A 12472-nucleotide genomic window follows, 5' to 3' on the forward strand; every position below is an offset into this window, starting at 1 on the left:
ATTAACCGCATTCAGGTAGTGTGTGCAGTCCGGCAGTGTCAATTATGCGTGTGCTTTGAATTTATGCCGACTTTGTATGAAGTAAATACACTATGCTGAAGGCTTCCATGCAACAACCTGTTTGGATAATATGCTGTTTAATTTTTTGCTAATCAGATGCTGCGCATGTTGTGTGGAATTGTATTATTGTAGACATTTCTGTGAACATTTTGTAATTTCCCAGGTCTTGCCATTACATGTTTTTGAGAAATGTGAAGAGTGTTCCCAGGACAGTCCCGGTTACCCATGTTTATCCCTAATTTGAACATTTTTCTATTACAGCGGATGAAGGAGCGGAAAGAGCGTGGAGATGTGGAAATGGACAGCGAGGAAGAAGGAAAGGAGCTGAGTGTGAGAATCGGTGGGGTGAGGAAGATTAGCGTCAGGTAGAAGGAATAAAACGTACTCCGGTAGCTCAGAAATTGAACCTGACGAGAGTGAGGATGAATTACCTGCAGCGGAAGGTACAATGAAGACCACAGAGTTCGGGCCTCGTCCCGATGATGACAAGGATGATTCTGGCCCAGTGGGAGTGAGATTTTTGGAGAGAATAGATCCTTGCTTTCTGGCTGATCCATATATGGTATCAGGATAGGTGGAGAAGAGGTTGGGGACAGTTGAATCAGTGAAAGTAACTCGAAGTGTACTTGTGGTGATTTTTGGTGTGTCTTCCATCCAGAGGGAGTGCCTCGAGACAAGACCTGTGACTTGCTTTGCTCTTCGGAGCAGGGCGCTAATGAAAGGAGTGATAACTGGAGTGGCGTTAAGTGTTGAGGAGGACCAACTGAAATTGAAGATTCCCGCCATTTGGTGTGGTGTGGTTGGATATCTCAGAATAATGGATCTGAAAGTATATTTGGCTGTCTTTCAATGAAGTCCACCAACTGCTTGAACCTTGCTCTTCGATTGTTGTGTTTTTGGAAATCATATGCAGTTGAACGCCACTTTTCCCTCAGCTTGTATGGCAGTTTCGAGACCACCAACCTCATGTTGGAGGGGCTGTTCATCTCCTTCAGGGAATCAATGTCCAGCATTGTGTTGCAACATCCACTGAGAAAGAACCCGGTGGAGAGTGAGGTGAAACAGAAAAAACACTGTCTGTCCTGCTGAGTTTAGACACAGTCTTTACCCGGCAAAGTCAAGTTAGTATGTGTCAGTTATCCCGTGAGAGCTTTTGTCCCGAACCCATTACGGTGTTTTAGGTGCCAAGCTTATGGCCATGCTGCAGCAGTGTGTAGGAGGGAGGTTCCTAGATGTGAGAAGTGTACAGGAGAGCATCAGACAAATAAATGTGTAGTATCAGTGGGATAAGCTGTGTGATAACTGTAGGGGTACCCATGGTGCTGGAGATCGAAAGTGTCTGGTGAGAGAAAGGCAGGTCGAGGTTGCCAGGATCAGAAGGTGTAGTATGCTGAGGCAGGAAGATGGGGCGAGGGACCCTAAGAAAAGGCAGAGATGTCCTTAGAATTCTTTTTTTTTCATGAGCATCATGTCAAGTTCTGCTGAGGTGTGCGAGGGGCATTATCAACTGCAACTGCCATTCAACAACAATGATATCCATATGCCAAGCAACCGCCATTTTGTGGAGTGTCATGTAACTGAAAAGAAAGTTCAGCAATGATCCGAAGTTCTATGAGGACTACAAAACATTTTTAGAAGCTGTTATGGAAAATGGACATGCTGAAGTTGTGCCAAAGTAGCAGCTCAACGTGAATGATGGAAGAGTGTTGTACATGCCACACCATGGGGTGTACCACCCCAAGAAATGGAAAATGAGAGTGGTCTTTGATTGTTCTGCATCATTTCAGTGAACATCACTCAAAGACCAACTCATCCAAGGTCCCAATCTCATGAACACACTGCCCAGTCATGATCCGCTTCCGGCAAGAACCAGTGGCTATGATGGCAGACATAGAAGGCATGTTTCATCAAGTCAAGGTAACACCAACAGACACAGACTTTCTCCGCTTTCTATGGTGCCCAGAAGGTTATGTCAGTCAGAGCCTTACTGACTACAGGATGACTGTGCAACTGTTTGGTGCTACATTCTCATCCAGTTGTGCTAGTTATGCACTGAAGAAGACTGCAGAGGATAACAAGAGCAACTTCTCAGCTGAGGCAATTGACACCATCAATGACAACTTCTATGTAGATGACTGCTTAAATTCTGAACCAACTGAAAGGCAAGCCATAGCGCTAATGCGTTAATAAAAACGGTTTTGGGAAACGGCTCGGAAATGTAAAGAGGCTCTTATAAAAGGTTCTGATGAACTTAGCCTGAAAATACTTTTGGGAAACCGAGCCCAGATGACCCTGAGGTCCAGAAGAGCAAAGTGACCGTGAACACAATCGTCAAGAAATATCAAGATGCCACCAGCACCTTGATAAATCATTTCTCAACTTGGAGAAATCTGAAAAGAGCAGTGGCATGGTTTCTCCACGTAAAGAGTCTGCTTCTAGAGCTGAGCAAGAAAATAAAGGATGTACAGATCAAGAACCAGATAGAGACAGAGAAGTTTGATTGAAACTGAAATGAAGATGGGTAAGAGAATACCTACCTCTAATGCAAGAGGCAAACATGGATTCACTTCAGAAAAAACCTTGTACCTGGAGACATTGTGTTAGAGGCAGACACCAATGCTCCAATAAGATCATGGAGGCGACTCCGGGATGCTGACCTTCTAGGCAGAGTTGCAAAGAAAAAGCCATATCTCAGACTGGCAAATAAAAATAAAAGATTAAGATGGGCAAAAGAACACAGACACTGGACTTTTTCTTTGCAACTCTGCCTAGGTCAGCATCCTGAAGTCACCTCTTCACTGTTGACGTTGAGACTGGTGTTTTGCGGGTACTATTTAATGAAGCTGCCAGTTGAGGACCTGTGAGGCATCTGTTTCTTAAACTAGACACTTTAATGTATTTGTCCTCTTGCTCAGTTGTGTACCGGGGCCTCCCACTCCTCTTTCTATTCTGGTTAGAGCCAGTTTACGCTGTTCTGTGAAGGGAGTAGTACACAGCGTTGTACGGGATCTTCAGTTTCTTGGCAATTTCTCGCATGGAATAGCCTTCATTTCTCAGAACAAGAATAGACTGACGAGTTTCAGAAGAAAGTTATTTGTTTCTGGCCATTTTGAGCCTGTAATCAAACCCACAATTGCTGATGATCCAGAAACTCAACTAGTCTCAATAAGGCCAGTTTTATTGCTTCTTTAATCAACACAACAGTTTTCAGCTGTGCTAACATAATTGCAAAAGGGTTTTCTAATGATCAATTAGCCTTTTAAAATGATAAACTTGGATTAGCAAACACAACGTGCCATTGGAACACAGGGCTGATGGTTGCTGATAATGGGCCTCTGTTCGCCTATGTAGATATTCCATTACAAATCAGTAGGCTAAATCAGTAGGCTAAATCAGTAGGCTAAATCAAGTGTTATCAAGTGTTAATCAAATGTTATACTGCTGTGGCAGTACTGTCGATATTTAAGATAGGTAGATAGCTACACACACTCAACCGGTGACCGCATCTCTCAAGCCATGCATGTTTGGATACCGGGCATTCGCGAGCTCCTTACAGGGCAGATCAACAGGCAAAACCAGTCGGGTTGGCGAATTTAGGCTAGAGCTAAGAGCTACGAAGCTAATATTTGTACAGCATAAAGGCTGTACATTATAATATAAATTTTCAATAAGCACAATAGTCTGAATAGTGAGGTGATTTCCCCCCAGTTAAAGTTCCGCAATAAGAGCTACGACGCTAATATTTGTGTAAACTCTTCATAATTGTAATCTGTTGGTGTCACTGAGTAGGCTGATACCCCATTTCATTGACCCAAGAGCCATAGGTAAGGCTGTGCATTGCATAAGTCTGCCCCCATTGCAATTCTGAAGTCTATACATACACACAGTGGCGATTTTAGCATGTAAATAAAAATGTGTTAGATGCATGCCAGCAAAGCCACTACACAACACAACACTAAACAATACATTCATTGCACTATAACAGTGACAAACAGTGCCCACAAACTGTTAGGGCCTACATAAAGCTGTCCCAACAGCAGAGCTTTCTTTTCAGCACCATGGAGTGAATCCTTACCACCGCTACACCTGGCTATCAGCAGAGCCTTGTCTGGCAGCGAAACAGTTAATTCAGCCTCATTTAATACCTTTTTAAAAACATAGCTGATATGGCTGACTTGCTTAAACAAATGTGGTTTCTAATGACAATTGAGATGTACAAACTATGGCATGGGGACGACGAGCAGATAAGAGGCAATCCGTAATTTTGATTAAGACATTAATGAGCGAACTAGGACAGACGTAGTCAATATAACTATTTGTTCAGCACTTTTGAAATGTACAGTGACAGAATTCAGAACATGGGCCGTTCTTACAGTATTCTCCCTGTACACCAAGTCAGAACCGTAGGATAAATAAAGGGGGCATATAAGCAGATAATGAAAGTTCTTACAATATTCGATGATTACATTTCTCAAAAACATGTGTGACACGTATTAATGCCAAAATGACATGCAATACAGGCAACCACATTATTATTTTTAGCTAAACAGTTGGGGCTCAAAACAGGTGGTGCTCTGCCCCACCTGCTCTGAATGAAGGGTTGCCACTTCATAAACAGTGCGATCAACTGTTTTTTTTGTCAGATTAACTAATTATTGTATTTTGTTGAATTTACATAACAACATCCTAAACTTGTTTAGCATTATCTTGCCATATTGTGGCATGATTCCACTATTTTCATCCGTTTGCATCAGTTTCAATGGTGACTTTTATTTTGAAGGCGAACCTCCGATTCCACTATTGTTGCTCACGCAAATACTGTTCACGACACAAATCGTAGGAAAATGGCGAAGAGGTGGCTTCCCTTTTCGCTCCTGTTTCTAGTTCTCTCCCTGTACTGTGCTGCGTCGGCTGATGACAGCGGCATTAAGAAAATGAAGATACAATTTGCAACTGGGCCACTTCTTAAATTCCAAATCTGGTAAGCGATGACAACAATACATTTTGAGTAGACCTCTTGTCTTGTTGTTGTTCAGCTAGCATCAGCTACTTGCCCGTGTGTCTAGGCCAAAATGAATTTCCTGTCTGGGAACCAGATTCGTTATAATTTGCATGTATCCAAATTGACTGTCAAACGGGTCTTGTTAGCCATATTTTTGTTCAAAACCATAGCAACGAAACACTTTTTCCTGAATTAATTAAGTTAAGGGTAATGTACGACTAGCTATGGCTAGTTAAATCCTGTTAGCTAATTCTGATCAGGAAATTGGGTGGGTGCAGTCAAAGAACCCTTACAGTATCTATGCAGCACAGTATCTTGGTTAGCTAGCAACATCCACATGTTTATGTAACTAAATGACAACCGTGTTTAGTCTGTTGTTAATTAATCTGTAGTTGAGAGGTTGAAAAAAATAAAACATACCACCGCTGTCAAATAGCTAATCCTGCGATTTGCGTCCCCATGTGGGCACTATCGGTTGGATTCATTTCTACCATGTCAAGAGAATGGGATTAACTCAGACCAAGAGACGTGTTTTGAATGTGAAATGCCTTTGTTCAGTATTTTAATAATGCATTTGGGCAGTAGATGAACCCTGTGCCATACAGTAATGGGAGGTCACCACTCATGCTTTACAGGCAGCATACAATGCATGGAAGTCACAACAAAAGATCAAAGATAACCTTGGACTTAGAGTTGTGTTTGGCTGTGGCCAAGTGTATATAGCCTTGCCTCTAAAGACAGTTTTTTTTCAGCGTGTGTCACTGTTTGTTCCCCTCTGGCCCTGTTTGACTCTCTCTCGCTCTCTCTCTCCCCTTCTCTCACCCAGCATCTCCTGAGGGTACAAGCGGGTGTTTGAGGAGTACATGCAGGCCTTGTACCAGCGTTACCCAGACATCCGCATTGAGGGGGAGAACTACCTTCCTCTACCCCTCTACCGGTAAGTTACACTGCGTGCCACCATACCGTGGAAACACTTGAAGTGTATTGCAATGTATTCTCCCTTGTGGTTGTTACCAACAAATTGACTCAGGTCTTCATCTGGTCTGTACCTAAAGGTCAACACACTACACACTTAGGCGCATACATATCACCGGGTGCGGAATCTTCTTTCTTTGCTGATGATTCATACCTTGATATCTGCCACTTGCACAAAGTCATTGGATGTAAGGGTTCTCCCCAGGATTCAATTAACAACGTGGTGCTACTGAGTACGGCGGGGAGGGCCGGAGGGGGGAAGTGCCCTCCTTTGGACTTAAATGTTTTTGCGTTTTCGAACACCTGTAACTGCCATTTCAAGCAATCTAGAGCAAAAAATGGTATTGTATGATAACAGATAAATAAATAAATGTGTGTATAAAAAAGAAAACAGTGGCGTAGCCTGTCCACAAGGTGGTGCTGCGCCCCTCATATATTCTTTGGGGAGAACCCTTGATGTGCATATGTTCTACCGTCTCTCTGGAAGTTTACATTATTATAATCTTGTTTGCTGTCCTCAGACACGTTGCTTCCTTCCTGTCCATGTTCAAGCTGGCACTGATTGGACTGATCATCATCGGCAAGGACCCCTTCGCCCTCTGCGGTATGCAAGCCCCAGGCATCTGGGTCTGGAGTCAGGAGAATAAGGTGAGACTCTCTTATGTTTAAAATTCGACATAACACTTGGTGTTAGCGTCACAGGCATACCTGCTCTAATGGAAATTAAAGGGTAGATGTAGACAAGAATAGTCACTACCTCTCAAGGCACACATACAGACCTTACCCATGGGATTTCATTAATGCCTCATTTGGGAGAGTGAGAAAATGATGCAGTCTTTGTTTGTGTGTATTGTTTACCCTGGCTGTCAACCTGGATCTCCAAGGTAACATGAGTCCATGGTGCTGAAGTAGAAGGCACACTATTAAAATCCCCTCCATGTATATCCTAAACACACTGGGGGCCAATAAAAATGTACCTGTTATGTAAGCACTAACACGGCAGCATTCCTCTGTCTGTTCCTCTGCCTACTGCTATAACATGTTGGTGTGTTTCCCTGGGCTGGGTACACAGACAAAAGGGCTATGGAATTTTGCACCCTAATCCTTGGCAGAACCGATGTGCATATTGACCAATGACACATTTTACTTGAAGTCCAACTTTCGCTCGTAATTGATTGATGTTGATATTGAATTTCTGTTTCGGTCTCTCTTTCAGATTTATGCCTGCATGATGGTATTCTTTTTCAGCAACATGATTGAAAACCAGTGTATGTCAACAGGAGCTTTTGAAATCACATTAAACGGTAAGGCTCACTTTACCTTTGCATGAGTATGCACAAATCCTTTACGGAGCCTACATAGATGTCATTGTAAAATACCACACAGAGAAGAGAGTTAATGTGTTTGTACCTCCCTGGGCAGATGTGCCAGTGTGGTCCAAGCTGGAGTCGGGTCACCTACCCTCCATGCAGCAGCTGGTCCAGATCCTGGAGAACGAGATGAAGATGAACGTACACATGGACACACTCCCCCACCACCGCTCCTAACCCTTCCTCTACTCCCCCCTCGGATGGAGCCAAAGACCCCTCCACGTACGCAACCCTCCTCGTCCCATCTTTTATCCACCTCAATTTGCACAGTGGAAATAACCACTATCGCACACACACCCAATACCTCAGACAAATTTACTGTGTGGTATGGGGTTTGTGAACTTTCATATTGTATTCACATGACCATAGTTGTCAATTAGATTACTCAACCCATTTTTTGACAGAACTTCAAGGACTTTATTTTTGTAGGTTTTGGATGCACTTGATGTACTCACTTTCTGTCTCCCTTTCTTTTCCTCTGCAGGTTTGAGGTGGGTTTCTCAATGGACTGTGAGGTGATGTTTATGAAGGTCTGCGCTGAAGGCAGGAAGACTGCTAGCTCAGACTGGATGTCCCCATTGCTTCTCACCATGCCCCTTAGAGATGCCTCTCCTCTAATGCTGGACTGGGATCCACGGCAACCGTGGTGGCCATTTTGTCGTACTATTACAACTGCAGATCATTCATCCTGGTGAAATAAACATTCAGCTTTGGCTATTGCGCTCACAAGGATCAATTCAAGCGTAACAATATTGACTTTCATGTGGATGGTCAGATTAATATTCAGGTCTTTAGTTAGCCACACAAAATCGATCCATTTTAAGTAGTCGTGTTTTTATTGAGCCATTATGTATAGTTTAACCATTGTTGTAATTTTTCAATATCTTTGCATAGCTGGAAGTGGATCTAATAAGATTAATGAATGTCTAATGGTGATAGAGCTGTGTGAGCGCTGTCTGTGTTTTCTAGGACAAGGTTAGCTGATTTGTTGTTGGTATGAGAACAAGTAAATTATTTTTCTAAAGTGACTAGGTGGATGAGCTCAAGACAAAAACCACACCAGACATACAGTACCAGTCAAAAGTTTGGACACACCATGAGGTAGTCACCTGGAATGCATTTCAATAAACAGGTGTGCCGTCTTAAAAGTTAATTTGTGGAATTTCTTAATGCGTTTGAGCCAATCAGTTGTTGTGACAAGGTAGGGGGGTATACAGAAGACAGCCCTATTTGGTAAAAGACCAAGTCCATATTATAGCAAGAACAGCTCAAATAAGCAAAGAGAAACGACAGTCCATCATTACTTTAAGACATTAAGGTCAGTCTATCATGAGGACTGCCACAGGAATGGAAGACCCAGAGTTACCTCTGCTGCAGAGGATAAGGTCATTAGAGAGTTACCAGCCTCAGAAATTGCAGCCCAAATAAATGCTTCACAGAGTTCAAGTAACAGACACATCTCAACATCAACTGTTCAGAGGAGACTGTGTGAATCAGGCCTTCATGGTCAAATTGCTGCAAAGAAACCACTACTAAAGGACACCAATAAGAATTTGAATCTGGAATCTGGATTGTCCTTTAATCCATAGTCAAAGAGATGAAGCGGACTACTAGTCTTGTTATCAGTTTTACAACACTTGACACAATTCAAGACTACTTTACTATTGACCCTGTTCTTACTGTAGGTGTTTATTGTATGTTGCTACAAATAACAACATTTCAGATAATTGATGTAGTACATTTAATATGTCATACTGAGGAATCTAGAAAAAGTATATTAAATCATGTACTGAAATTAAGATTGAAATTAAAGTCAGTTGTGGCACTATTGTGTAGTTTTACATAATTCCATGTCGAACATTTTAAATCAGGCTTTTCACAATTACACATTGGCACATCTAATCAGAGGCCTCAAAATACCAAATTGTAAAACAAATAGAAATGTGTCACAATCCTCAGATTGACACAGTAGGCACAGTCAAACATAGCGCTGCAGCACCCCTGAAATATCATCATAATAAAAACAGATATATTTTTTTAATTGACAAAAGTAGTGCACTGGGCCTTTACTAGTCCTGTATTAGCGGACTGATATAGCCTTCTGTAGCGCGGGCAAAACATATTCTGCGTCCCCGCCTTGAAAAAAAAAAGACCTGCAGACCCTATTTTTAAAACCCCTGCTGTAATTGACACAAGCTGTCTCCGATCAATCAATCAATGGGCACGTTCAAGCAGATCAATTTTGTCTAGTCAGGGAACATCGTTTGTCACCACGTTTCAATGTGTGTTGTATTATGGGGATAAAACATTTCCAACGCCTCCATGTTGACTGCATGAACTTTACAAAAACCATGTGATCAAAGGTCATGCAGTTGCTTCTCACTAACTGCACCATGCAGCCATCACCTGGGTACTGGGAGCCACTATTTGTCAACCAATCATTATGTTTTTTTTGGTTGACCCATGCAAATGTGACCAAAGATGTGAATGATGCCGCGTTCACATGATAGTCAGAACTAGGAAACTAGAAAATGTCTGACTTGTTAACTCGTTGAACCAGGCACTACAACCAGTTAGCAAGTCGAACATTTCCGACAACAATAATTCTACTTACTTATGCTGTGAATGGATACAAAACCTGGGTAGAACCAGTGGCGAACCGTCATTCAGGGCTTGGCTCAGTGTTTGGCTCAGTGTTCTGTCACTCATACGTCACCGCAAAATCTACAGGGAGAGCTAGAAAGTTCAAGTCCCCTTGGGTGCTGCCATAGATTTACATTAGAAGTGCCCATCCATGAAGGCTCAAGGTCATTGGCCACAGATAAAATTGTAAAATCACATATCTACTGTAGCTTTGATTGGACTCATCATGTCAACATCATACTTTCAAAATCTTAGCTAGCAAGCTAGACAAGCAGTCATCATCATGAATCACTTCGACAATCTACTGGCAAATCCTTTTCAATCCTTGTCAAATGAAGATAATTTATAGATAAAACATATCGGTGCTCATATTGGATATAAATATTACACAACAAGCAAATTCAACAATGAGTGGTTTGGAAGGAATCAGTGGCTAACTGCAAGCGTTGCAAAGCAATCACTATTTTGCTTTCCCTGCCTGCTATTTGGTGGAGAGGGTGTGTGGTCCAAGTCTGTGTTTAAGGGTCTCTTTTCCAAGCTTAAAAGGAGAAACATTCACACGCAACACCATGGGCCACAAAAGGTTGAATATATTGGCCATGCTGTCAATCCAGCATAATTTCTGCTGCATTCAAAACAACTGGAAACTCGGAACTGGGAAATCTCAGACTTCAGTGAGTTCAAGACAACTGGGAGAAAAAAAACGTTTTGAACATTCATCCAACTCGGAATTCCAAGTCGAGATCTCTGGCCTCTTTCTAGAGCTCCGACCTGAAGATCACTGCTGTCATGTTGTTTTTTTCAGAGTTCCCAGTTGTCTTGAAAGCACCATAAATCCAGAGAATGCCAGACTATGATAGCAAAGTTTCATGACAAAATTTGGCCACAAGAAGGCAGCCACAACACCTTCCTGTTCAAGTGAGCACAGCACAACGGTGAGTCCAAAAAAGTATTGTATGCTGCTGCATAAATGATGTAATGCCAGGGAGATATGTACACTGTAGCTGAGAAAGTAATACTAAGTGTATGTTGTGTAGTAAGCTGTTGGTAATAATTTGGTCCCTTTCCCCCTCATAACTTAGCCTACTGTTCTGACTTAGTGGTGCACATGTAGCCTATAGCCCGTTTTAGAGAAATGTCATCATCGAATATTGTAAGAGCTTTCATTGTGTGCTTATATGCCCCCTTTATTTATCCTACGGTTCTGACTTGGTGTACAGGGAGAACACTGTAAGATGTAACATGTTCTGAATTCTGTCGCTGTACATTTCAGAAGTGCTGAACAAATAGTTATATTGACTACGTCCATCTTAGCTCGCTCATTAATGTCTTAATCGAAATTACAGATTGCCTCTTATCCGCTCATCGTTCCCTTATGCCATAGTTTGTACATCTCAATTGTCAGTAGAAACCACATTTGTTTAAGCAAGTCAGCCATATCAGCTATGTTTGGAAAAAAGCAGTAAATGAGGCTGAATGAACTGTTTCACTGCCAGACAAGGCTCCGCTGATAGCCAGGTGTAGCAGTGGTAAGGTGTTGGGACTGCTGTTGGGACAGCTTTATGTAGGCCCTACCAGTTTGTGGGCACCGTTTGTCACCGTTCTAGTGCAATTCATGTATTGTTTAGTGTTGTGAAGTGGCTTTGCTGGCATGCATCAAACTTTTTTGTTGTTGAATTTGCCCCACCAAGATTGACATGCTGAAGCCGCCACTGGGTAGAACCATCTGGGAAGACTGTGAGAAACTAGCTCCCACAGGTGGAATACTTCTCCAGAAATCGTGCCCCATCCTGCCAATACAATCCATATACAAAAAGCATTGATCAGTTAAGATAACCTGTATTCACCGCTAAGTCTTTTCAGGTCGTCCACATGATGGCACTGTCCTCATGCAAAGTTGTACACTAGTATCTCTGCACTTGTCTTACATGCTGCCTCATTCATCATGTCAATGCAATACAGGTTGAAAGTATTTTGTACCTGATGCGGAGACATGCCAAACTCAAATGACCCATGGTCACAAAGGGGGTCTCCCTCTTCTTTTTCCAGGTCCTCTGCAATCCCAGGATGCTGTGTAACAGTCCACCGTCCTTCTTTGGGTGTACAGGTGGACAGTGGGTAGCTGATAGTCCTAGAGAGGGGTATGTCTATGAGACAGGACAGCATAGTCAAGGTGAATGCAATTTCAATTCCATCTGTTCACAAAGTGAATGGAAATAAATTGCACTTTTTTCCTGAATCAGAATTAAAAAATATAGATCCTGAATTGACGATTTCCACAAAAAACAGACTCATATTTAAATGTGTGTTGAGGGGGAGGTTCTTATGACATTGCCAGCAGTAAGATTTGAGTTTGATTTCCAAAAATACAAGGACTGTTGCTTTCAAATTATATGTTACTTTCTATTTTCTGAAGAAAAAG

At 42.2% G+C, this 12472-nt stretch overlaps 1 protein-coding gene across 1 annotated transcript; it reads left to right on the forward strand.

Annotated features, from left to right (window-relative positions):
* The first annotated feature begins 4886 nt into the window (after nucleotides 1-4886).
* LOC121534591 (thioredoxin reductase-like selenoprotein T1a) lies at nucleotides 4887-8122 on the forward strand. The gene is made up of 6 exons (XM_041841171.1): nucleotides 4887-5041; nucleotides 5889-5999; nucleotides 6559-6685; nucleotides 7254-7341; nucleotides 7460-7629; nucleotides 7892-8122. The coding sequence occupies exons 1-5, from the start codon at nucleotides 4905-4907 to the stop codon at nucleotides 7582-7584; spliced, it is 588 nt and encodes a 195-aa protein (XP_041697105.1). The 5' UTR covers nucleotides 4887-4904; the 3' UTR covers nucleotides 7585-7629; nucleotides 7892-8122.
* Nucleotides 8123-12472: the final 4350 nt, after the last annotated feature.

Source organism: Coregonus clupeaformis, chromosome 21 (assembly GCF_020615455.1).
Source record: "Coregonus clupeaformis isolate EN_2021a chromosome 21, ASM2061545v1, whole genome shotgun sequence".
In the NCBI taxonomy this organism is placed as follows: domain Eukaryota; kingdom Metazoa; phylum Chordata; class Actinopteri; order Salmoniformes; family Salmonidae; genus Coregonus; species Coregonus clupeaformis.